Consider the following 27,428-nt stretch of genomic DNA (forward strand, 5'->3'; position numbering starts at 1 on the left):
AGGACAGGAAGTAAAATGATGCCAACCAAAGAATGATCACCAACGAGACTCGAAGTAGTAACTTTGTGCGGTCCCCTGATGAAGTGTGTGTGTGTGTGTTGTGTGAGTATGTGTTGGGGGCTGGGAGGGGAGGCAGCTGGGGTATCAATGGGTGGGGTCTGTTTAGTTGTAGCATGCTGCTATGGGAATCCCATGTCCCTGGGCATCCCATGCTGTAACACTGTAGGGTTTCTCCAAATTATTCACTGTGCTTAAACAAATAGCACAATTTCAGTACCGGTGCTATGCTTGCTGTAGTCATGCAGAAAACAAGTGCTCTGGGTGTACTCAACAGCAACAACACTCGCTGTTTTTTAATCTGTAGACTTTGCCCCAAAGGAAAATTGTGCCCTCTGTTCCCACCTCTCTCTCCATACCCATGCTTAAGATTAACAGCAGTAAACGCTTTGCTTATTAAATACAACCATGCCAGCGATAACATCTATGGTAATCCTATCCGTTGCATTGGTCACAGGTTTTGTTTTTCTCATGTTCAGTTTGTGCTCATGGTTATGTGAGATGCATAGTGAGAGTAGTACAGTGAGGGAAAAAGGTATTTGATCCCCTGCTGATTTTGAACGTTTGCCACTGACAAAGAAATGATCAGTCTAAAATTTTAATGGTAGGTTTATTTGAACAGTGAGAGACAGAATAACAACAAAAAAATCCAGAAAAACACATGTCAAAAATGTTATAAATTGATTTGCATTTTAATGAGGGAAATAAGTATTTGACCCCTCTGCAAAACATGACTTAGTACTTGGTGGCAAAACTGTTGTTGGCAATCACAGAGGTCAGACGTTTCTTGTAGTTGGCCGCCAGGTTTGCACACATCTCAGGAGGGATTTTGTCCCACTCCTCTTTGCAGATCTTCTCCAACTCATTAAGGTTTCGAGGCTGACGTTTGGCAACTCGAACCTTCAGCTCCCTCCACAGATTTTCTATGGGATTAAGGTCTGGAGACTGGCTAGGCCACTCCAGGACCTTAATGTGCTTCTTTTTGAGCCACTCCTTTGTTGCCTTGGCAGTGTGTTTTGGGTCATTGTCATGCTGAAATACCCATCCACGACCCATTTTCAATACCCTGGCTGAGGGAAGGAGGTTCTCAACCAAGATTTGACGGTACATGGCCTGTCCATCGTCCCTTTGATGCAGTGAAGTTGTCCTGTCCCCTTAGCAGAAAAACACCCCCAAAGCATAATGTTTCCACCTCCATGTTTGACGGTGGGGATGGTGTTCTTGCTGTCATAGGCAGCATTCCTCCTCCTCCAAACACGGCGAGTTGAGTTGATGCCAAAGAGCTCCATTTTGGTCTCATCTGACCACAACACATTCACCCAGTTGTCCTGTGAATCATTCAGATGTTCATTGGCAAACTTCAGACGGGCATGTATATGTGCTCTCTTGAGCAGGGGGACATTGCGGGCGCTGCAGGATTTCAGTCCTTCACGGCTTAGTGTGTAACCAATTGTTTTCTTGGTGACTATGGTCCCAGCTGCCTTGAGATCATTGACAAGATCCTCCCGTGTAGTTGTGGGCTGATTCCTCACCATTCTCATGATCATTGCAACTCCACGAGGTGAGATCTTGCATGGAGCCCCAGGCCGAGGGAGATTGACAGTTCTTTTGTGTTTCTTCCATTTGCAAATAATTGCACCAACTGTTGTCACCTTCTCACCAAGCTGCTTGGCGATAGTCTTGTAGCCCATTCCAGCCTTGTGTAGGTCTCCAGTCTTGTCCCTGACATCCTTGGAGAGCTCTTTGGTCTTGGCCATGGTGGAGAGTTTGGAATCTGATTGATTGATTGATTCTGTGGACAGGTGTCTTTTATACAGGTAACAAACTGAGATTAGGAGCACTCCCTTTAAGAGTGTGCTCCTAATCTCAGCTCGTTCCCTCAATAAAAGACACCTGGGAGCCAGAAATCTTTCTGATTGAGAGGGGGTCAAATACTTATTTCCCTCATTAAAATGCAAATCAATTTCTAACATTTTTCACATGCGTTTTCATGGATTTTTTGTTGTTGTTATTCTGTCTCTCACTGTTCATATAAACCTACCATTAAAATTATAGACTGATCATTTCTTTGTTAGTGGGCAAATGTACAAAATCAGCAGGGGATCAAATACTTTTTTCCCTCACTGTATGTGCTGCAGCTAGGGTTGCAAGGGATGGAATATTACTGGAAACATTTGAAGTTTACCAGTAAACTGACAGAAATTTGGTATCTTTTAAGGATTTTATGTAATCTATCACAAGACATCTAGATGGCCCTTTTGGGTACTTCCAATTATCACAGGTGTCTGTAATAATCTCTGGCCCTCTCTGTGGCCTAATCACATGTCAAATACAGTTGAAGTCGGAAGTTTACATACACCTTAGCCAAATACATTTAAACTCAGTTTTTCACAATTCCTGACATTTAATCCTAATAAAAATGCCCTGTCTTAGGTCAGTTAGGATCACCACTTTATTTTAAGAATGTAAAATGTCAGAACAATAGTAGAAAGAATTATTTATTTCAGCTTTTATTTCTTTCATCACATTCCCAGTGGGTCAGAAGTTTACATACACTCAATCAGTATTTGGTAGCATTGCCTTTAAATTGTTTAACTTGGATCAAACATTTTGGGTAGCTTTCCACAAGCTTCTCACAATAAGTTAGGTGAATTTTGACCCATTCCTCCTGACAGAGCTGGTGTAACAATCAGGTTTGTAGGCCTTCTTGCTCGCAAACACTTTTTCAGTTCTGCCCACACATCTTCTATGGGATTGAGGTCAGGGCTTTGTGAGGGCCACTCCAATACCTTGACTTTGTTATCCTTAGGCCATTTTGCCACAACTTTGGAAGTATGCTTGGGGTCATTGTCCATTTGGAAGACCCATTTGCGACCAAGCTTTAACTTCCTGACTGATGTCTTGAGATGTTGCTTCAATATATGATGCCATCTATTTTGTGAAGTGCACCAGTCCCTCCAGCAGCAAAGCACCCCCACAACATGATGCTGCACCCCCGTGCTTCACGGTTGGCATGGTGTTCTTTGGCTTGCAAGCCTCCCCCTTTTTCCTCCACACTTGCGGTTCTGGGGGGGGGGGGGGGGGGGTCGTACTCCAAAAAGTACGATCTTTGTCCCCATGTGCAGTTGAAAACCGTAGTCTGGCTTTTTTATGGCGGTTTTGGAGCAGTGTTTTTTTCCTTGCTGAGCGACTGGAATTGACCCACTGGAATTGTGATACAGTGAATTAAAAGGGAAATAATCTGTCTGTATACAATTGTTGGAAAAATCACTTGTTTCATGCACAAAGTATATGTCCTAACCGACTTGCCAAAACTATAGTTTGTTCACAGGAAATTTGGAGTGGTTGAACAAGTTTTAATGACTCCAACCTAAGCGTATGTAAACTTCCGACTTCAACTGTATATGAAATAATTGAATAAGATGACAAAAAATATATAGAATGACAATGCTGTGAAACATTGTCCTAAATATAAACCATCAACTTAATGAATACCATTGGTGTTTAATATGATTGTTTCAGAATGAAATATCCTTTATATTTTTTTACACACTTTTAATTTGTTTGACTAGAATATGTCAATATGTACTTGAGTTCAGTGTTTTGGCGTCAAACTGGTGGCAGTTGTGAGAAAAGTCAATAGTTGAATGAGTTGCAGAGTTAACCTGTTGGGGCTAGGGGGCAGTATTTGCACGGCCGGATAAAAAACGTACCCGATTTAAACTGGTTACTACTCTTGCCCAGAAACGAGAATATTCATATAATTAGTAGATTTGGATACAAAACACTCTAAAGTTTCTAAAACTGTTTGAATGGTGTCTGTGAGTATAACAGAACTCATATGGCAGGCCAAAACCGGAGAAGATTCCATACAGGAAGTGCCCTGTGTGACAATTTGTTGTCCTTCTGTGGCATCTCTATCAAAAATACAGCATCTCTGCTGTAACATTGCATTTTCTAAGGCTTCCATTGGCTCTCAGAAGGCGCCAGAAAGTGGAATGACGTCTCTGCAGTCTCTGGGCGAAAAACAGCAGGAGTTTTTGTGAATGGTCAGGCAGGGAACAATGACACTGGAGATGCGCGTCCACGAGACGACTCCATGTTTTTCTTTCAGTCTTTGAATGAATACAACGTCGCCCGGTTGGAATATTATCGCTATTTTACGAGAAAAATAGCATACATTTTTTTTTTAACAGCGTTTGACATGCTTCGAAGTACGGTAATGGAATATTTTGAATTTTTTTGTCACGAAATACGCTCGCGCGTCACCCTTCGGATACTGACCTGAACGCACGAACAAAACAGAGCTATTTCAATATAACTATGGATTATTTGGAACCAAAACAACATTTGTTGTTGAAGTAGAAGTCCTGGGAGTGCATTCTGATGAAGAACAGCAAAGGTAATCAATTTTTTCTTATAGTAAATCTGAGTTTGGTGAGTGCCAAACTTGGTGGGTGTCTAATTAGCTAGCCGTGATGGCCGGGCTATCTACTCAGAATATTGCAAAATGTGCTTTCGCCGAAAAGCTATTTTAAAATCTGACACCGCGATTGCATAAAGGAGTTCTGTATCTATAATTCTTAAAATAATTGTTATGTATTTTGTGAACGTTAATCGTGAGTAATTTAGTAAATTCACCGGAAGTTTGCGGTGGGTATGCTAGTTCTGAACATCACATGCTAATGTAAAAAGCATTTTTTTGATATAAATATGAACTTGATTGAACAAAACATGCATGTATTGTATAACATAATGTCCTAGGAGTGTCATCTGATGAAGATCATCAAAGGTTAGTGCTGCATTTAGCTGTGGTTTTGGTTTTTGTGACATATATGCTTGCTTTGAAAATGGCTGTGTGATTATTTTTGGCAGGGTACTCTCCTGACAGAATCTAATGTTTTGCTTTCGCTGAAAAGCCTTTTTGAAATCGAACAATGTGGTTAGATTAACGAGAGTCTTATCTTTCAAATGGTTTAATATAGTCCTATGTTTGAGAACTTTGAATTATGACATTTTGTGGTTTTAAAGTTGGCGCTCTGATTTGTCACTGGCTGTTGAATAGTGTGGTACAATTTCGTCCCACGTACCCTATTAATAAGAAAATAATGCAAATGTTGATTAGATGCATTTTTCATTAGATAGGCTATTTGCTCTTGAACCATATGGTCGATCTACTAGAAACTCATGGACAATATGGTCACAGATGTAATACATTATTACTGTATATTCATGTTTTTAAAAGTTATCAAAGTATAAATTCCCAAAGTTACAATAGATTGCCATATATGTTCTGTTTGTATTTGTATTTATTATGGATCCCCATTAAGCTGCTGGCAGCTACTCTTTCTGGGGTCCAGCAAAATTAAGGCAGTTATACATTTTAAAAACATTACAATACATTCATAACAGATTTCACAACACATTAAGTGTGTGCCCTCAGGCCTCTACTCTGCTACCACATAACTATAACAGAAAATCCATGTGTACATGTGCGTATGTTATCGTGTGTTTGTATGTATATGTCTATGTTTGTGTTGCTTCACAGTCCCTGCTTTTCCATAAGTTGTATATTTATCTGTTAAAAAAAAAAATCTAATTCTACTGCTGTCATGAGTTACTTGATGTGGAATAGAGTTCCATGTAATCATGGCTCTATGTAATACTGTGTGCATCCCATAGTCTGTTCTGGACTTGGGGACTGTGAAGAGACTCTGGTGGCATGTCTTGTGGGGTATGCATGGGTGTCCGAGTTGTGTGCCAGTAGTTTAAACAGACAGCTTGGTGCATTCAACATGTTAATACCTCTCACAAATACAAGTAGATACTGTTGATTACCAAGATACAAGTAGATACTGTTGATTACCAAAATGACTAAAGATTCCGGTAACTTTGGTATACAGCAGCTACCACACTTCTAGCAACAATCCTTCTCAGGTGCTATTCCAGCCAGAAAACACCTCCTGACAGCTCGAATACAATCAAATCCACCACAGCAATGTTAACATAATGTTACAAGGTGTTAGCAATAGGACTTGAAATATGGGAAAAAGAGAGAAAAAAATATGGGAAAAGGAGCTCCTACTTAAATACTGCATTGCGAGTGTGATTGATTTGGTATTTTTGGTCCCCTGTTCTCTCCTCCTCTTATTGGAGTACTGTGTAAAACGTCAGGCTCTGCCAGGAGCTGACCTGATTCAGTTTTGCATCTCATTAATGTGTGTCTCTCTGTAGGCACCTCACAGTGCCATCGTGTCATTTCCTTCCACCATCCACAGGCCGTCCCTGCCAGCCCGCCTCCTCCTCCCTCACAGAACATCTTCTGGGTTCCTAACATCCTCCTTCTCCTATCCTCTCATACCATCCATGCTATCCATATCACATGCCAAGCTCTGTCAAAGCCCCATCATGTGGCTGGCAGTCATGACAAAAAAAACTCATCATGATTGCGCGCTGAACCGATGACCAAGTGGAAAAAGCCTCAGCAGCATTTTTTCGCTGGTTTCTTCTCTCCCTTTTATCCCTACTCTATGGCAGCCATGAATGTGGCTGCAGTGAAGGGGGAAAGGGAACGTTTGTGGGCCGCAATTTATTTTAAGTCCTTTCTAAGTTGTGTCCTTGCCCAGGGTAGAAGCAGACACCCTTGTCTCTTTGTGTGCTGCTGTTGCGGGGGCTGGGGGGTTGTGTGTGAGTTACTGTGCTTGTGTTTATGTACACACGCATGTGCCTTTGTGCAGGCATACTTTAGTGTGTGTGTATGTATGTTTGTATGTGTGTATGTGTTTCCCTGTTTCTCAGGTTCATCGAGGAAGGTATCTGACAGGCCGGGGTGGGCTGAACTCACTGAGCAAGGTGTCCTTTGTGTTTGTGAAGTATGAGCCCCTCCACTGGAGGGATATTGATTTGGTGTATCATGCAAAAGATGGGCCTTTTGTTTTTGCTGCTGCCAAAGCCTATTTCCACTTGGTTGCCTCCAGGTGCTGCGTTGACAGGTCCTCCTATCATGTCCAAAAGAGCGAGAGAGAGAGCGAGAGAGAGAGCGAGAGAGAGAGAGAGAGAGAGAGAGAGGGGGAGAGGGTGTGAGGCAGGATCATACCAGTATTCTTTGAGTATTTGTGCTGTGGGCTGTAATAGAAATTACAGTGTTTTCAGACACTGTGTGACTAATGCTTCCAGTCAAACAGAGTTAGGTTACATCTACAGTTTGCATACTATGGACATTATGCAGTTACCAGTTATGCCTTTCCATAGGTAAAGAGTATATCAAATGAAACATTGAAATTGGTTGAGATTATTGCAGATAATATTTATATTTTAACCTTAAAAAAGAACATCACATCACTCACTACGGAGCCTTTCATTTTCTGATTGCACAGGACGTACTGGGCCTTGGAGGCACACTGGAGGTCTGGCGCTCAGGGCTGGCACAACCCGTCCTGGCCCGATGCTGACTATAGCCCGGGAAGGGCGGATCGCTGGCATAGGACGAACTGGGCTGTGCTGGGGAATGCGGGGCGCCGTACATGGAACAGGCGTAGAAAATCCTGGGCCCAGGATTCCTACTGGAGGTCTGCCACTTACAGCTAGCATAACCCGTCCTGGCTCAATGCTCACTCTAGCCCGGCAAGGGCGAAGTGCTGGCACAGGACGAACTGGGCTGTGCTGGGGAATGCAGGGTATCGTGCCTGGAGCAGGCGTAGGATATCCTGGGCCGAGGAGCCGCACTGGAGGCCAGATATGTTGAGCCGGCGCACTTTTTCCTGGCTGCCGGCTAACTGTCGCACGACAACGTTGAGGAGCCTGTATCGACCGCACCGGGCTGTGAGTACGTATAGGCGACATAGTGGGCCTTCCTCCATACTGCCTAGCTCCTCCCTCTGTGCGTTATTCGCTCTTGACTCCCCGACCGGCTCTGGTTTCCTCCATGGCTCCCTCCGAAATGCCCGGTTCCCCCCTGACCTAGCAAAACTTCCCTTATGCCCCCCCCCAAAAAATGTTTTGGGGCTCCCTCTTCACCTCCTGAATAGGAGGATACAACGCCTCGTAATTCCGTCGTTCCCTCTTCGCTTCCTCCAGCTCCTCCTTCGGGCGCTGGTACTCCCCAGCCTGGCTCCATGGACCCTTTCCATCGAGGATCTCCTCCCACGTCCACGACTCGAGATACCTCCTCTCCTGCTCCTTACCCCGCTGCTTGGTCTTCTTTTGGTGGGTGGTTCTGTCACAACCGTCGATGAAAGGGGACCAAAGCGCAGCGGGTATACAGTGCTCATCTTCTTTTATTATCGTAATAACGTGAACACTTAGACAAAAATAACAAACCGACAATCAACAGTTCCGTAAGGTTCTCAGACTATACAGGAAACAACCACCCACAACCCACAGGAAAAAACAGGCTGCCTAAGTATGACTTCCAATCAGAGACAACTAACGACACCTGCCTCTGATTGGAAACCATACTTGGCCACACAAAGTTAAACAAACATAGAAAATCAAAACTAGAACATATCCCCTGGAAACAAACAAACCCCAAAACAGACAAAAACTACACCCCCTGCCATGCCCTGACCAACTACAAAGACAAATGATCGTTTTACTGGTCAGGATGTGACAAGATAAAAATATTGTATAAATATTTTATCATTATTAGATGACGCTTACCTGACACACTTCTCTAAAGTGATGGGTCATGTGAAGGAAATGCTATAACCACCCCCCAGCCACATCTAGCTAAGTGGATGGGTCACTATTGTCTAGACATATACACATGAAATACAATAGATGGCCATAATCACCCCCAGACACAGCTGGCTAATTTGATGGGTTATGTAATAATCCAGCTGAAGTGGAGTCTTTTATTTAGACATAGAGCTAGCTAGCTAGCTAAAGAATGAACCAACATAATCCCAATTCATACTACTACCAATACAAACATTGTCATATCTGTAGTATGAATCTGCAGGTAGCTAAAGCTAACAAACTAGGTTCAGTGTTAGCTAGCTAACATTAGGTTATTTCTGTTGACTAACCCCATTCCCTACAAATGTGTGCATCCACGGCATTCAAACGAGGCTGCAATGAAAACTAATGGGACTGTAGCGACTGTGTTGGCATCAAAACCTTGGGTGTGAACTATGTTTCTATTCAAGCATTGATTGACATGGTAATGGCCCGATAGTATTGGAGAAAAGTTGAAAAAACTGAGCCCTCTGTCGCTGTATATTAAATTGTGACGTGTCATGGCGTAATGTACAGCACGCATAATGCAACTCATTCTGTGTCATACAGTCTCTCTCCACCAGGTGTAGTGCTTATCTCGCAGTTGAAAAAAAAGGAAGGGACAGAGACAGGGTAAGGGGGATACCAAATCAATTGTACAACTGACTGCATACATTTTTTGCATCATCACTGCAAACCATCATGACTCTCAAAAGCCGTGACATTCGCTGTTTACGTCTGAAGATAACTTTAGCGCCGCCCTATAGGGACCCTGGGCATCTTTCTTTTGGTGTTTTTCAGAGTCAGTAGAAAGGCCTCTTTTGTGTCGTATGTTTTTATAACTGTGACCTTAATTGTCTACTATCTGTAAGCTGTTAGTGTCTTAACGACCGTTCCACAGGTGCGTGTTCATCTTTGAAAGACAGGGTCCAGAAAAAGGGCCGTTTCTTTTTTTTGCTGAGTTTATATACCACAAGTGGACTACAATCAAGTTGTAGAAACATCTTAAAGATGATCAATGGAAACAGGATGCATCTGAGCTCAATTTCGAGTCTCATAGCTAAGGGTCTGAATACTTATGTAAATAAGGTATTTCTGTTTTTAATAAATTGCATTAATGTATAAAAACTTGTTTTCACTTTGTCATTATGGGGTATTGTGTGTAGAATGATGAGGAAAACAATTATTTAGTCAATTTTTAAAAAGGTATTAACGTAGCAAAATGTGAAAAAAAGTTAAGGGGTCTTAATACTTTTCGAATGCACTGTGAAGGTAGTGAGGTCTAAAAGACAGTTCATAAGATTAGCCTAGAGTCCAGACATAGGATGTAAATACAGATATTTGAGGAAATTAGCCGAGACCTGCACAAGGAAGGCTGCACTCGTGAGAGGACAAGCCTTTGATCTATTTTCAGATGAGCCTGATGTTTAAGATGCAAGCTGATTTTGTAGTATCACATATGTGACTCGTTTCAGGATATTAGGCTTATGTCGATCTTCACGACTTCACATGAGCGGCATTCTAATGTTTTTTTATTTTTTTATCTAAATGCGTTTTTTGACAGAAATGCCTTCTGGAACATGTGACTGTTCATGTGCCTTAATAACAAACTTGTATTTCATCCATGAATACGAATACAATTGTTACATTATGAGCCACGGAAAAAGTAAGGAACCTTCCCACTAGCCATAATTGGCTTAGATAATGTATGGGCTGGACATGCCGAGAGATGAGTTTGGATTGGTCTGCCATGTAGCATGCTTCTGTCTATAACGTGAGCTGTTCAGTATGTGTTGACAGTCATTTCTACCTCACTGTTTTTGAAAGACATAACGTTAGCCATTGAGAACTACAACATTTTTTAAACATTTCTCAACAACATTGATGCCCTGAATTTACCAGGCGCTATCGACAGATCGGTTGGAAAAAGTGATGTGCTACTTTCTGCACACGCCACGGTCAGCGTGAACCAGAGTGACTTGACACAACGCTGGCCAAACAAGATGTAGCTACAAACAAAACAGAGTTCAACGGTTCCAGCCTGTTGTGAAGCGTTCATCCATGTCTAGCTGCATTTTCAGATATACGCTTCTAATTTTGTCAGAAAGTCATATTTATTGCAAGTTAAGGCGTACTGCTCGTTAGCTAGCAAACGTGTACGATCTGTGTAGTAATAATATTCTAATCAGAAATCCATTTGCATTGCTAGCATAGTTAGCTAACGCACTTTTGTACATTGCGCTGTAACATACAAGTTACCTTATTTTAGCACCCAAAAACGTAATAATTCCAGGTTATCAGTAATATGAAAACCATTGTAATGCACAATTTCTCCCCTTTCCAGCGATATCAATGACAAGACCTTCATGCTGCCTGAGGCTGTACGACACAGAATGAGTTGCATTATGCGTGCTGTACATTATGTCATGACACGTCACAATTTAATGTACAGCGACAGAAGGATCAGTTTTTTCAACTTTTCTCCAATACGATCGATCCCTTACCATGTCAATTAACGCTTGAATAGAAATATAGTTCCCACCCAAGATTTTGATGCAAACACAGTCGCTACAGTCCCATTAGTTTTCATTGCAGCCTCGTTTGACCCATTGCGGTTGCCCAAATTTGTACAGAATGGGGTTAGTCAACAGTACCAATTTTCAAGAATTCACTATGTGAAATGGAATTTGGAAACTTATACAGGCTGATGGTGAGTTGTCCAGTTTTTATTTGTGTTGTGTGTTGTGTGGACACAGCTAGAAGTGACCTGTGCTTTGAAATCTGCAACATCTAGACCAGTCTATTTGAGTTACATTGCTATTTTCAATGCAGTGTTGAATGAACCCAGCACTCTACTGACTTGTGCTTTCAAATGTACGAAACATTAAGAACAACTGTTCTTTCCATGACAAAGACTGACCAAGTGAATCCAGTTGAAAGCTACATTATACAGTTGAAGTCGGAAGTTTACATACATAGATTGGAGTCATTAAAACCTGTTTTTCAACCACTCCACAAATTTCTTGTTAGCAAACTGTAGTTTTGTTATGTCGGTTAGGACATCTACTTTGTCCATGACACAAGTCATTTTTCCAACAATTGTTTACAGACAGATTATTTCACTTATAATTCACTGTATCACAATTCCAGTGGGTCAGAAGTTTACATACACTAAGTTGACTGTGCCTTTAAACAGCTAGGAAAATTCCAGAAAATGATGTGATGGCTTTAGAAAGCTTCTGATAGGCTAATTGACATCATTTGAGTCAATTGGAGGTGTACCTGTGGATGGATTTCAAGGCCTACCTTCAAACTCAGTGCCCCTTTGCTTGACATCATGGGAAAATGAAAAGAAATCAGCTAAGACCTCAGAAAATAAATTGTAGACCTCCACAAGTCTGGTTCATCCTTGGGAGCAATTTCCAAACACCTGAAGGTACCACGTTCATCTGTACAAACAATAGTACGCAAGTATAAACCCCATGGGACCACGCAGCCGTCATACCGCTCAGGAAGGAGACGCGTTCTATCTCCTTGAGATGAACGTACTTTGGTGCAAAAAGTGTAAATCAATCCCAGAACAACAGCAAAGGACCTTGTGAAGATGCTGGAGGAAACAGGTACAAAAGTATCTATATCCACAGAAAAATGAGTCCTTTATTGACATAACCAGAAAGGCCACTCAGCAAGGAAGAAGCCACTGCTCCAAAACCGCCATAAAAAAGCCAGACTACGGTTTGCAACTGCACATGGGGACAAAGATTGTACTTTTTGGGGAAATGTCCTCTGGTCTGATGAAACAAAAATAGAACTGTTTGGCCATGATGACCATTGTTATGTTTGGAGGAAAAGGGGGGAGTCTTGCAAGCCGAAGAACACCATTCCAACCGTGAAGCACAGGGGTGGCAGCATCATGTTGTGGGCGTGCTTTGCTGCAGGAGGGACTGGTGCACTTCACAAAATAGATGGCATCATGAGGAAAGAAAATTACATGGATATATTGAAGCAACATCTCAAGACATCAGTCAGGAAGTCAAAGCTTGGTCGCAAATGGGTCTTCCAAATGGACAATGACCCCAAGCATACTTCCAAAGTTATGGCTAAATGGCTTAAGGACAACAAAGTCAAGGTATTGGAGTGGCCATCACAAAGCCCTGACCTCAATCCCATAGAAGATTTGTGGGCAGAACTGAAAAAGTGTGTGCGAGCAAGAAGGCCTAGAAACTTGACTCAGTTACACCAGCTTTGTCAGGAGGAATGGGCCAAAATTCACCCAACTCATTGTGGGAAGCTTGTGGAAGGCTACCCGAAACGTTTGACCCAAGTTAAAAAAAATTTTGACAAACTTCTGACCCACTGGGAATATGATGACAGAAATAAAAGCTGAAAAAAATCAATCTCTCAATTATTCTGACATTTCACATTCTTAAAATAAAGTGGTGATCCTAACTGGCCTAAGACAGGGACTTTTTTACTAGGATTAAATGTAAGGAATTGTGAAAAACTGAGTTTTAATGTATTTGGCTAAGGTGTATGTGAACTTTCGACTTCAACTGTATATAGAAAAATATGTGTACACTCCTTCAAAATAGTGGATTCGGCTATTTCAGCCGCACCCGTTGCTGACAGGTGTATAAAATCGAACACACAACCATCTCCATAGACAAACATTGTTAGTAGAATGGCCTTACTGAAGAGTTCAGGTACTTTAAACGTGGCACCGTCATGGGTTGCCACCTTTCCAACAGATCAGTTCTTCAAATTTCTACCCTGCTAGAGCTGCCCGGTCAACTGTAAGTGCTGTTATTGTGAAGTGTAACAACGGCTCAATCGCGAAGTGTCAGGCCACACAAGCTCACAGAACGGGACCGCCGAGTGCTGAAGCAGGTAGAAATAGTCTGTTATTGGTTGCAACACTGACTATCGAGTTCCAAAATGCCTCTGGAAGCAACGTCAGCACAATAACTGTTGGTCGGGAGTTTCATGAAACGGGTTTCCATGGCCGAGCAGCCGCACACAAGCCTAAGATCACCATGCGCAAATTTTGCTGACATTGGACACTGGAGCAGTGGATGCCAAATCCAGACTAAACTGGATTTGGTGGATGCCAGGAGAACACTACCTGCCCGAATGCAGAGTGCCAACTGTAAAGTTTGGTGGAAGAGGAATAATAGTCTGGGGCAGTTTTTCATGGTTCAGGCTAGGTCCCTTAGTTTTAGTGAAGGGAAATCTTAATGTTACAGCATACAATGACATTATAGATGATTCTCTGCTTCCAAGTTTGTGGCAACAGTTTGGGAAGGCCCTTTCCTGTTTCAGCATGACAATGCCCCCATGCACAAAGCGAGGTCCATACAGAAATGGTTTGTCGAGATCGGTGTGGAAGAACTTGACTGGCCTGCACAGAATGGAAGCATGTCCCCGCAGCAATGTTCCAATATCTATTTGAAAGCCTTCCCAGAAGAGTGGAGGCTGTTATATCAGCAAAGGGGGGACCAACTCCATATTAATGCCTATGATTTTGGAATGAGATGTTCAACGAGCAGGTGTCCACATACTTTTGGTCATGTAGTGTATGATCCCTTATTGATGTCACTTGTTAAATACACTTCAATCAGCATAGAGGAAGGGGAGGAGACAGGTTAAAGAAGGATTTGGAGTCCAACTCAATATTAGGAAGGTAATGTTTGGTATACCTACCTACAGTATGTGGTGAATTTAAGTCAAATTTATATTGCAGTGGTTACACCTTATATACTGTAAAGGTTGATCTTTTTTACCCTGATATTTGTATTCATGTTTGATGTTGTGTACAGTTTGCGATCCTTAACCTCAAAGTATTGTCCAGTCATTGCTCTGAACTGGGTCTGCATTGCTTACTCTTCCCCTGCTGTCTGATGGCTTGGAATTTAGTTGAAACATATGCCTCTGGCTACATTGGCTTTGTCGTATCAAAGGGCATATAAATCCTCAAAATAAGAGACTGGGCAGCAGAACTAGTGATGCTCTTCTCCTGCTGCCTGATGGCACATGGGCTGTAGTCATTACACCCACTGTACCTAGCAGTGTGGCGAGAGGACTATCAGGGAGCGTGATTGCATAAAGCTATGCCATGATGCTGGGCCATGCTCTGAGGGCAGAGAGCTACTGTGCTGATCAGGGTAATTGGCCTCTGCAGTCCAGCTCTAGGAGTCGGTAGTAATTGTCTCAGACTGCTTGTCCAGGGTCAGATGGTGTTATACTTCTAATGATCAAGGTTGGGTTTTCAGTCTGAATCTGATCCTACATCTTTGGTGAGGCACAACATCTACCCTGTGCGTAACTCTAATCACCTGGAATTGCCTGATTGTTGTCATTGTGGAGGCTTTTTCATTTCATGACAGAGATGGCACGTTTTAGACAGCTCTCCTTCTCCTTAAACAGTTCTCCCCATTGTCAGCTACATAGAAAATGAATTCACAAATCTTGCTTATCTAATTTTTGATGCTTTCTGCCGATCTGGGTCATGCTTTAGCCGTTTCCCCTGCTCTCAGGCTTCCAAGAAGCCTACTGCCAGTTCATCGTCTCTTATGCGGACAAAAGTTTAAAAACCTATTCATTTCTTAATCTCATTTTGTTTATCTTTTTTCCATCTAATTCCCTCCCAGCTCTAAATCCAATTTCGCTGCTCTCATTGTCAGTGAGGAGACGGATTGCTTTGTAAATCAACTTCATCTTCTTTTCTCTCTCGTCATGAATTGGATTGCGTACCTCTGATTTCATTGTTTAATTTATTTCAAGGCTCTATTGGTGGAGAATTAGGGGATGAGGAAATAAGTAGAGAATGACATTGCATAAGGGGATAAGGGATACAGCTGTCGATGGGGTGCTTTAAAAGTAGCTACTAATTTAACTTCTGCTTTATGTAGGAAGTGAGTCTTACTGTATCTTATGGGTAAAAGTTCAATCAGCTTAATGTACTGCACTGAATATATCCCCTGAAATAGTCACCTCCAATACAATGTCAATCCACAAGGCATGGTAACCAATGAGTTATGAGAAAGAGATCAGGCAAGCCAAAATAAAGTAACATTGTGCTCTAAATTTCTAACACTTGTCAATTGCTTTCTGCCTTAATGCCCAACAAATTAGAGGATGTGTAATAGAATGTGATTTTCAGCCTTGTGTGTGATCCCTGTCACATTTCCCTGATCTCCTGAACAGAAACACCATGTCCACCCTCAGGCTATGGGCTGATCAGAATTGGGATAAAGGTAATTAAATAATTAATGGCCTTGGTAATCATGAAATTAATCGGTAGTTACAGTAATAGCCTGCACATCCTCCAGTGAAAATGGGACGTATTTTGTTCCAGAGCTGGCCCTATGGCTGGACTCACACAGTGGAGAATGTACTGTAGCTAAGAACTTCTTCAAGAGCACTAGTGTGGCCCCCTCATACATACTGTAGGTTGCAACACTGAAGTCAAATTAAAATACATTACTGCATCATGGTGATTCCACTGATCCATAGTGACAGTCAGACAGACTCAAAGCTATATGAGTACAAGCATCAAAAATATATACTCATCTCTGAACCTGCTGCAAAAGAACAAATAGAAACTTAAGAGCACAAACACATGAAAGTACAGACGCATAATTTATTCTTACATACTAAGGCATGCATGCACACATGCCCGCAAGCAAGCAAGCAAACACACAGCCCCCCCCCCACACACACACACACACACACACACACACACACACACCACACACACACACACACACACACCACCCTCTCTCTCTCACACACACACACAAACGAACACACAAACACACATGCCAGCACAGAGGGGAGGCAAGCATAGTACAGCATACACATCCCCTAACAACATGACATAAGATAGATCATCATTCCCTGCTATCTTTGTGGCTCTGCCTTTTCACAGTCCAGTCACAGAAGCCTCTGAGCATCACTGCGAAGTATAATCAGAACTTTCCTAAAATGTCTGCTTGATTGAAGGACTGGTGGGTGGCAACTTTCCTGTTATTTATGTCCCCACAGGCTGAAATATAAATCACATCACAGCTTCAGATATGGCTGTGCCTGCCTCCACACCTCCTCTCCACTGGAGAGATACAACACAGATGTTGGAGGAATTATTGTGATTTTGTTTTATGTGACTGAGATTGAGACTGCAAGGGGAACACTCTCAGAAACAGAAATAGATACAAAACACACAGCCAAGGTCATCGCCGGTTCATATTGTGGTACACAGTGTGAGTGAGTGAGTGAGTGAGTGAGTGAGTGAGTGAGTGAGTGAGTGAGTGAGTGAGTGAGTGAGTGAGTGAGTGAGTGAGTGAGTGAGTGAGTGAGTGAGTGAGTGAGTGAGTGAACGAACGAGTGAGTTTCCCTCTCATTTCCCTCTCTGTTTTTATGTTTGGGGTTTTGGCACCTTACGGTCTTGTCAGATCCTATCTGAAATGGTTGATGTGGCCATACCCTGTGTGCACCTGTAAATGACAGGGGATTGCTTATATTTTGGGCTCTGTGTGGTGCATGTCTGTGTGCATGTGTGTGCGTGTGTATTTGTGTCTCTGTCTTGTGTGTGTGTATGTGCAGTCAAATTCCACGTGAACGTTTAGTCACAGTAATTAGGCTTCTCCAGGCTCTGATGCTGCTGATGGCCATTAGTAGCCTACCAAACTTGATAACTGACTGGTACTCAGCACTCTACTGGCCCTCTAATCACTCTGACATCAATGAAAATTTGAAAATCTAATCAAACACTTCATGACAGCATGAGCTCATGTTGCGCAACATTTCTGTAAGCTATGGAATTGCGTGAGACAACAGAGTGATAGCCTCTGTTAAAAAGAGGAAGATCCCATCAGCTTTCTACACACTAGGCCTACTATATTTATTTCTCAACTTTCCTAAAATTAAGCACATTGCTTCTCTTTGCAACAGGAGTATAGCCTACCTGGCTGGCATGAAAAGGAACCACGGGAAAAGTGTCCTCCATATGCTATTTAAGTGCATAGATGACATGTATTTTTTTCCGCTGCCCCTGTTTCGAGTCAGGTGCATGATAATGGTCCATTCTAAATCACAACAAATTTAACACATATATTAAAGACATACATATATATATATATATATATAAAGTTCTGAAACTTTGCACATACACTGCTGCCATCTGGTGGACACTATCGGAATTACAACCAGAGTGATGGCTATAACAGTGACCTTTCTCTTACATTTCAAAGATGGTGGTAAAAAAACACAGGTTGGTTTTTTCTTTATATTTTCTTCTACCAGATCTATTGTGTTATATTCTCCTACATTAAATTCACATTTCCACAAACTTCAAAGTGTTTCCTTTCAAATGGTACCAAGAATATGCATATCCTTGCTTCAGGGCCTGAGCTACAGGCAGTTAGATTTGGGTATGTCATTTAGGCGAAAATTGAAAAAAAGGGGGGCAATCCCTATGAAGTTTTAAGCATATAGGAGTACCTGTTTATTTGTTAACTGCTCAACACGGAATAGCCACTTGTGTGCACTCCCTCAAATTATTTGGGGAACATATCCTTTCTATTTTATTCAGCTATGTTCAGTGGTATTCTTCATACTATAAAATAATAAAAAATAATGCCATGGATCTCTAAGAATATCTTGTCAGCTAAATGAATTAGTGTAGCCCATAGCCATTGGCATAGCCAGATCATGGCCTACAGTAACACAAGGGCAACTCAAAGTATGCTATTCTGTTCTTCTAAAATAGACTACATATCATGTTTCGTTAGACCTGTCTAAAATAAATAATGTATTTATTGTGATGGTGTAGGCTTTATTACATGGATTTATTAGACTTTTTAAAATGTAGATGTTCCAAAGGTCTGCATCAGTGGATTGTAGGCTATGTGTGGAAGCCAGGAGAAGCTAAATGTGTTTATGTTAATTAACGGTCAATTACCGTGAGACCGGCAGTTATTTGCTTGACAATCACCGGATGACTAAATGTAATGACCGCCACAGCCCTAATTATGCACGGTTTATCCTTTCAATGTTTCATTGCACAAGAACTGCATTAAAAGGCTTCAGAGCATGTGTCATCACTCAGAGCTCATGTACACATGATATAATTATATCTTGTAAACACATTATAATCTCATCATATTGCAATACATGATGGTGTTGCATTTACATTCCTCCCTTTTAACCTACCCCTCCCCTTTCTCTCTTGTTCTCTCATTTCAGCCTTCCCCAACCCCGCCTCTTCCCAAAGAGTGGATGATCCAGCCAATGAATTATGAATGTTGAACAAAATGACCTCTTCTTGGCAGCAGCAGACGATGAGAGGTCCTAGGTGGAACCGGGTCCTGTCCGACCCTTTGTTCGTGCTGCTCCTGGCCCTCCAACTCCTGGCGGTGGCGGGCCTGGTGCGTGCGCAGACCTGCCCATCCGTCTGCTCTTGCAGCAACCAGTTCAGCAAGGTGATCTGCACCCGGCGGGGACTACGTGATGTCCCAGACGGCATCTCCACCAACACACGATATCTGAACCTTCAGGAGAACCTCATCCAGGTGATCAAGGTGGACAGCTTCAAGCACCTGCGGCACCTGGAGATCCTCCAGCTCAGCAAGAACCACATCCGCAACATTGAGATTGGGGCTTTCAACGGCCTGGCTAGTCTCAACACCCTGGAGCTATTCGACAACCGCCTCACCACCATCCCCAACGGAGCCTTTGAGTACCTCTCCAAGCTCAAGGAGCTGTGGCTGAGGAACAACCCAATCGAGAGCATTCCCTCGTATGCGTTCAACAGGGTGCCCTCGCTACGGAGGCTGGACTTAGGGGAACTGAAACGCCTCTCGTATATCTCAGAGGGAGCTTTCGAGGGACTCAGCAACCTGCGCTACCTGAACCTGGGCATGTGCAATCTCAAGGAGATTCCCAACCTCATCCCTCTGGTCAAGCTGGACGAGCTAGAGATGTCAGGGAACCAGCTGACGGTCATCAGACCTGGCTCCTTCAAAGGGCTGATCCACCTGCAGAAGCTGTGGATGATGCACGCCCAGATCCAGACCATTGAGAGGAACTCCTTTGATGACCTGCAGTCGCTTGTGGAGCTCAACCTGGCCCACAACAACCTCACTCTGCTGCCCCATGATCTCTTCACCCCCCTGCACCACCTGGAGAGAGTCCACCTCCACCACAACCCCTGGAACTGTAACTGTGACATCCTGTGGCTCAGCTGGTGGCTCAAAGAGATGGTGCCGGCCAACACCAGCTGCTGTGCCCGCTGCAGTTCCCCAGCAAGCCACAAGGGGCGCTACATCGGTGAGCTGGACCAGAACTATTTCCATTGTTATGCACCGGTTATCGTAGAGCCTCCGGCTGACCTGAACGTGACAGAGGGCATGGCAGCAGAGCTGAAGTGCAGGGCCAGTTCTCTGACCTCAGTCAGTTGGATTACACCCAATGGCTCCATTATGACCCATGGTGCATACAAGATCCGCATTTCCGTGCTAAACGATGGCACGCTCAACTTCACCAACGTCACCATGCAGGACACGGGCACCTACACCTGCCTGGTGAGCAACTCAGCGGGCAATACCACAGCATCTGCCACGCTCAACGTGTCATCCACAGAGAACGTCCTTAGCTACTTTACCACAGTGACAGTGGAGACCATAGAGCCAGTGCATGACGAGGGGCGCACCACAGTTGGGCATAATGTGGGCCCTACCCCCTCTGCCGGCTCCTGGGAGACCGTCTCATCCACCTCTACCACCACCACCACGGCCCGAACACCCCTCTCCACCCGGGTCACAGAGAAGACCTTTACCATCCCCGTCACAGACCTGAACGGCGGCTCAATGACCGGCCTGGACGAGGTAATGAAGACCACCAAGATCATCATCGGCTGCTTTGTGGCCATCACCCTCATGGCTGCTGTCATGCTCATCATCTTCTACAAGATGAGAAAGCAGCACCACCAGCAGAATCACCATGCACCCCAGCGCACCATCGAGATCATCAACGTGGACGAGGACTGTGTGACGGGCGGGCCGGCCATGGAGGGCCACCTGACTCTTCCCCCGCTCGAGCATGAGCACCTCAACCATTACAACACCTATAAGACTGCGTACAACCACGTCTCCACCATCAACTCCATACACAGCTCTGCGCACGAACCTTTGTTAATCCGGGCCAGCTCGAAAGACAATGTACAAGAGACCCAGATCTAAAACTTTTTTCATAATGAGACGAATTGATAAAATTACTAAAAGGGACATTATTGGATATTAGTTATGAGGACTATGAATGGGAAGTGGAGGACTTGACTCGCTGTGTGTCCAGGGTATCAGTGGTTGATGTTTATTCAATGACATTGGGAAGGAACTAGGGTATGTCTAATGTTTCAAAAAGTGTCTTTACAAAACAGAAGTTATTTATTTAAGAAAAAATATATTGTGGTTAATCAAGAAAAAAACTGTATTCTGCAATTATTTTTTCAGCACTTATTTCATCAGATGTTTTGTTTTCTTAAGTTGAGGGAGGGTGGTTTACTAATATGCTTACAAACTCTATGTGAATCTAATGCTAACCATAAGTCTGTATGTGATGGCAAGTTGGCAATCTCTTTTTACCCCACATACTTTGAGAATTTCTACATAACCACAGAGATTTCCTCCTGCCACAAATTAATTGATGAAATCTTTTGTGACCATCTGTTAATTTAGATGGATTAAAAGCTTGGTCGTTATCTGAGGGTGAACGCTGGGACTGTCAGCGATGAAATCTGATAATAACACAATATTTCATTAAATCTTCCACTCAAATGCATTAGACACAGATGTACACTTGGCTCTGCCATCAATAGATTGGGGAAGTTAAACGAGGGAAGTGTGTTCCAAACTAACCCAGGGCCAACTGTTAGCAACAAGCGATTCATAGTTGTTTCACTGTGTTTATTGCGCCAGAAAATCACACGTTTCACACAGTGTTTTTGTCTCATTTACACGTTGTGCATTTATACTATTTGTGATTCCTTCTTCATTCTATTTGCTCTAATCCATCATACCTTTGTGAGTCACACAAAGATGCTTTAAGATCACTTTGGCAAATGTAGTCAGGCATATGAGAGCTCCCTGAATGTCATACCCCTTGTTTCCATCTGACACCATCTGTTATAATGGTGTGCCATTCCATCACAGATATGGGCGCATTTCCAGAAGATTGCTGTATCATATTAATGTGGTTCCTGAGAAATTAAGCACTTCTCCAGGTGTTGAAATATCTAATAATTTGTCCAAAAGAAGATACCTAGAACTCCCCCAATAATTCTGATGAGACTCCTGTATGAACTCGCTGTGACCTCTGACCCCTGACTTCAAGGAGCTGACTGGTGAGTGGGAGTGGGGGTTTAGGACCCCGAACACAGCTGTTTCTTCCAGCACATTGCCTGTCGTCTGTAGTCTGTTCCCACATTGGGCACGGCAGCCTCAGATTCACACCGGGCTCCTGCCAAGCGCAGGATGAAGCCCAGAGGACAGAGTGCCAGGGCTTTTGCAGAGAGAGGATTTAGGTATGAGGCGTGTGACTTCGGGCATCAAGCAGATGTTCAGGTCACACCTGCATCCCTCTACTTCGGCCATGGCACCATTTCCATTTTAATTGATGTGCCTGCAGGGGCTTTGGGTGGACAGCTTTTCACAGGCACCCTGTTCCCTGGAAAACGTTCAATGGGCCCCACAGTGAAAGATGGTGCCATAAATACAGAGGCCAAACAAGTACCCTTCACATCCAAGGCTTAGCCACATGCCCCAGGTGTCTCTTTATAGATGAAGTGAACTGATATTTTTTTCTTCCTTTTTACTTTTGATCTCCACACCCTCCATAATGTCAAACATCTAAGAAAGATTATGCAACAGTCCTTTTTCATTCGGTTCCATTCTGTTTCTGAGAAAATAAATGATTGTGTACTATTTTACATTTTCCAGAAGGTTGGGGGTAAATTCTTATCATTGTTTCCCATCTAGATGTCATCTAGTTCTTCTCTGGGAGAAAGCACTATTAATGATATGATGTCAAATACAGTAGTGGGCTGATTCATTCACCATAGAAACCATGACCTTGAGCAGAAAGGCATGAGCTAACAGAGTTCCCATTGGCTAGATGCTTTACTCATTACTCATAGTCAAATGGAAATATTTCTATGGATAGCGTTAATGGAAATGCACCTCAACTATGTTACAATATTTTTACAGTGACGTAATAGCATGTCATCCCCTTGCACTTGACCAGTGTTTGGCATTAAACAGTAGGCTATAGAGGTTGTTGCAGATGATAATGCTAAGTTGTGTCATCCCTGTTACTTTTCCACTTAAACCCAGACAGTAGGGGATGCAGGACCAGAGAATAGACAAATGATGCAATCAGTATAAAAGTCACTTCTACGGTATACTTTAGGCAGCAAGTGCACAGAAAGATGTAATCCACAAAGATGAATGAATAACTTATTTTAATGTCATGTGGCACTTAATGACGTCATTAATAATTAAGTAAATTCCATCTCACATGAGCTTCTACAACCCAGTTTTAGTCAACATGAAACAAATATGTTCCTCAGTGTGACATCCCTTCCAATACAATAACTACTCATGGTGAAACATGTTTACATGAAGTTTAGCACAGTGGTAAACCATGTCTTTGTGTGTTTGGAGATAATGGTGGGGTCTGGATCCAAAAGTTTGAAATAAGAGTTTATCCATCTTCCCTTCTCTTTCCTTCATCATTTGGAGACTTTTATGGTGAATCTATTGAAATTTAGTCAATCCATCTCATTCTGTATGTACTGTATCTCAGTGTTTTGGTTGGGTAGATGGGGCAAGATGTTTTTCTTTCCACGTCATTTTTATTTTTCTCTGAAAGGGAATGCTGTTCTAGTGGTAGATTTATATAAAGATACATTTTGAAATAAAAAAATAATAAAAAAAAAACATTTGTAAATTTTAATTTTACATGTGCCAACAAACTGTTCAACAAGTGAAAAAGAGAAACATGCTGTAAAAGAATAAGAAATTGATTATCATGTAAGTATACTTTCATGACCTTTTAAAAAAAATGAAGATTGAATATAGAAACCAGAGTTTGTAGTTCATACACAAAAATAAGGTTACAAATAAACTATTGTTGTTTTTCTGTATGGTCTGGTTCTTATTTACAACCTTTTTTATCTATAGTTAGAGCCACAAAACAACACACCACCCAGAAGTGTTTTCTGTGCAAGGAAGGTCATCCGTTGAGGTTGCGGTATAAGTAAGTGAATATGACAGCTGTATATGGAGTGATAATAGCTTTTTCTCCTTCTATTCATTGCATACAGCATCACGGTCTCTGCATATAATTATGGAGATTGCCAGCAGGTTACAACAATGACTAATGTTCTTGTAAATGGTTGATTGTCTACAGTGGGAATGATTATCAAATTACCACTAGCACTCGTCCTTGTCAAGTTTCATATTAAAGACTTTGATATAGACCTGGAAAGTGTGAATGATGATGGTTATTACTTACATTAATTGTTGTACAATCTGGTGAAGAACAGGAAACTGTAACAGGGTCAAAAGGATACAAGGTGCCAACAATATGCCTTGGTTCTCAAATGAAAGACCTTTTACAAGTAAGATAACATGTCTTGTGCTGTTACTAACTACTTACTAACTAGTAATGATAACTAACTCTGATTTAACAGCCACAACAGTAAACACATTGTCACCATCCCCGTAAAACCCCACACCATCAGCAGTTAGTGAAAAGCATGTGTTCGTACAGTACCCTCCCGAGAGGAGAGGTCAGGATTTCCAATTGCGCTTGACTTTTTCACACCAAGGTTTATGAGATTTGGATTAAACTAATCATAAAATCTGATTGTAATTACAGATAATCTAGGCAAGTCTATTGTTAGCACACTTTACATAACTGAGGATTCAGACGCTTGAGGGGAGGAGAAGAAGCATTAACAATGAAATTCAATTGAATTGTAAATGTCTGCAACTTGGATGAATTTGTCTTTTGTGTGTTTGTTTTTGCAATAACATGGTGTACAACAAGGTGTTGATACAAGCCACAGTCATTATAACCCAGTTGCCTCCTCAAAATCAAATCAAATCCCAGTTGCTTCCTCAGTGCAAACATATTTTGAAGTTCGTAATAGGCACCTGTAAACTATTTGAAATGGGATGTCTTACACCCTGTTTGCCTTACAAGCCTGTCTGGCTTCGTTTGCAGAATCAAGTAAAATGACATTTACCTGAAATAATATGTTCTTGTATCCATTGTAGACACATTTTTACCAAATCGTATCTATGTATGTTTTTTTTTCTTTTGTTATTTCACCTTTATTTAACCAGGTAGGCCAGTTGAGAACAAGTTCTCATTTACAACTGCGACCTGCCCAAGATAAAGCAAAGCAGTGCGACAAAAACACCAACACAGAGTTACACATAAATAAACGTACAGTCAACAACACAAAATAAAAATCTATGTACAGTATCTGATAGACTCAAAGTTCTCTGGTGTGTAAAATAACATCAAACTTTAGAGGACTTTACATGCATGTGTATTAGACAAAAATGCCTACCAGCCTGTGACAGGATCTTGTCATTTTCTGCCTGGATTACATTTTGCAGGCGTTATTGAATGAGGGATTCAGAAGCCTGAGTATAGGACCTGTGCATCAGTAAACACAGTGTGTGCTACTGTCTGATCCTGCAAGGAATGCTACAGCTGCTTTACAACACAGCAGGCAAATGTGTAGTTAGCCATGTTTAAATGTACTATACCTGTTTTACTCTTATTATGTTTGAGCACTAAAAACAGCATGACAGTCTACTGTCGGGTTTGCTTTGTTATTGAATAGAATACATTTTCTCTCAGCCTCATGGAAAAATGTGTAGAATAGCATGAGATTAGCTAGACAACTTTAGCTATACAATTAGCTATACATTTTTTCTCTTTGCCCAACAGTGTGTGTGTTTGAAGGACAGGTTGGGGGTGGCGGGCTGCTTTGGTTCCAGCAGGTGTTAGGGCGAGAGAGTGGGCATTGCTGAATATTTTTTTTAGCTCTAGCAGGCTTGCCTGCCAATGCGTAGGACTGATCCAGCATTACTCCTGATTTTAGAATGGGGACAAAACGGTGCACCATGGTTTTAGCAGTTTGGTGCACATAATTGGTATAGATGTTGATACCTCTGTCTCTATCTGTTTCTATCTCTTTCAATGAATGCTATTTCAATTGCCAAAATAATTTATTTAAACCGCAATTCATTACACTACATTTTTCAAATGTTTTCCTTTCTGCTCAGAGCGATGTGCAAGGTGCACAAACAAAAACCTGAGGATCCTGCTGTTCCTTGAAGGAACAATGCATTACGATGCCAAGCACTTTTCCCTTTGATCAAGGTCGAGGATGTGCCATGGTTAGTATTCATAACATCAGTCTATTCAAAACACAGCCCAGGGCCCACTGTTCCACCTGCTTCTCCTTAATACACCATTAAACTCCTCATTTCTCTCCTTAGCCTTCGCTTGAGGCAGCCTGGGTAAATTAACGGCTGATCCATGCTAGGGCCTAGTGTGCCACTCTCATGTTCCCCTTAGCTGTGCCCTGTCTCTTTGGAACCACTCTTAGAGATGTGTAGCTTTGTTGTTGTGTACCTCTTACAGCCTCTTACATTCTCCTTTTTTAGGAAAATAAATGACTGATGTCAGTGAAACCATATTGGTCTTCCAGTCCCTTTCAGAGCACCCTTCAGAATGGATCTCTGGTTTGCATAGGTGTGGATGTTTTGTCACTCACTGCTTTTCATATGCTGGTGATTGGTATCATAATTACATCACAAAATCAATCTCCCCATCCTTCAGAGGGCTTATTAATCCGCTTTGTCATTTATGTTTATCAATTCATCATCAGCCAATTAACCACAATGAACTAGTCCTGCTTACAGGCTCTACACACACACACACACACACACACACACACACACACACACACACACACACACACACACACACACACACACACACACACACACACACACACACACACACACACACACACACACACACACACACACACACACACACAATCAAGAACTCTAAACAGGTTGTTCTGGGATATATATACAGTGTTTTTAATTGCTTTGGTGCAATTTTAATTGTATTTGGTAAAATTTCACAACTGTACAAAACTCAAAACAATCATCTCAACTTTAAGCATATTTTCAATTGACTAAGTGCAGCACACAAGCATCTCCATGTGCACATGTCACGGTTGTCGTCGGGAAAGGAGGACCAAAACGCAGCAGGAATGTGGATGCTCATCTTGTTATTTATTGAAACCAAGGAAACACCAAAATAACAAACGACGAAGAACTCACGAACAACCAAACAGTCTTGTAAGGCTCACACACGCAAAACAAGAGACAATCTCCCTCAAACACTAAACCAAACACATACCCATATATAGGACTCTCAATCAGAGGCAACGAGAAAGCACCTGCCTCCAATTGAGAGTCCAACCCCCCATTAACCTAAACATAGAAATACAACTAACTAGACTAAACATAGAAATACATTAACAAGGAACAGTGCCCCCAAAAAAA

General features: G+C 42.3%; 1 protein-coding gene across 2 annotated transcripts in view; it reads left to right on the forward strand.

The window, feature by feature from the left end:
* Positions 1-23,964, forward strand: part of lrrc4ca (leucine rich repeat containing 4C, genome duplicate a) — a 123,214-nt gene extending 99,250 nt beyond the window's left edge. For both annotated transcript variants that reach the window (XM_082957297.1, XM_014125110.3), the window contains one exon: positions 19,015-23,964. In XM_082957297.1, the coding sequence (XP_082813423.1) occupies positions 19,071-21,008 (1,938 nt within the window). In that variant the 5' untranslated portion in view covers positions 19,015-19,070 and the 3' untranslated portion in view covers positions 21,009-23,964. The remainder of the gene's footprint in view (positions 1-19,014) is intronic.
* The last annotated feature ends 3,464 nt before the right edge of the window (positions 23,965-27,428 follow it).

The sequence above is a fragment of the Salmo salar genome, chromosome 10 (assembly GCF_965601325.2).
Source record: "Salmo salar chromosome 10, fSalSal1, whole genome shotgun sequence".
NCBI classification, from domain to species: domain Eukaryota; kingdom Metazoa; phylum Chordata; class Actinopteri; order Salmoniformes; family Salmonidae; genus Salmo; species Salmo salar.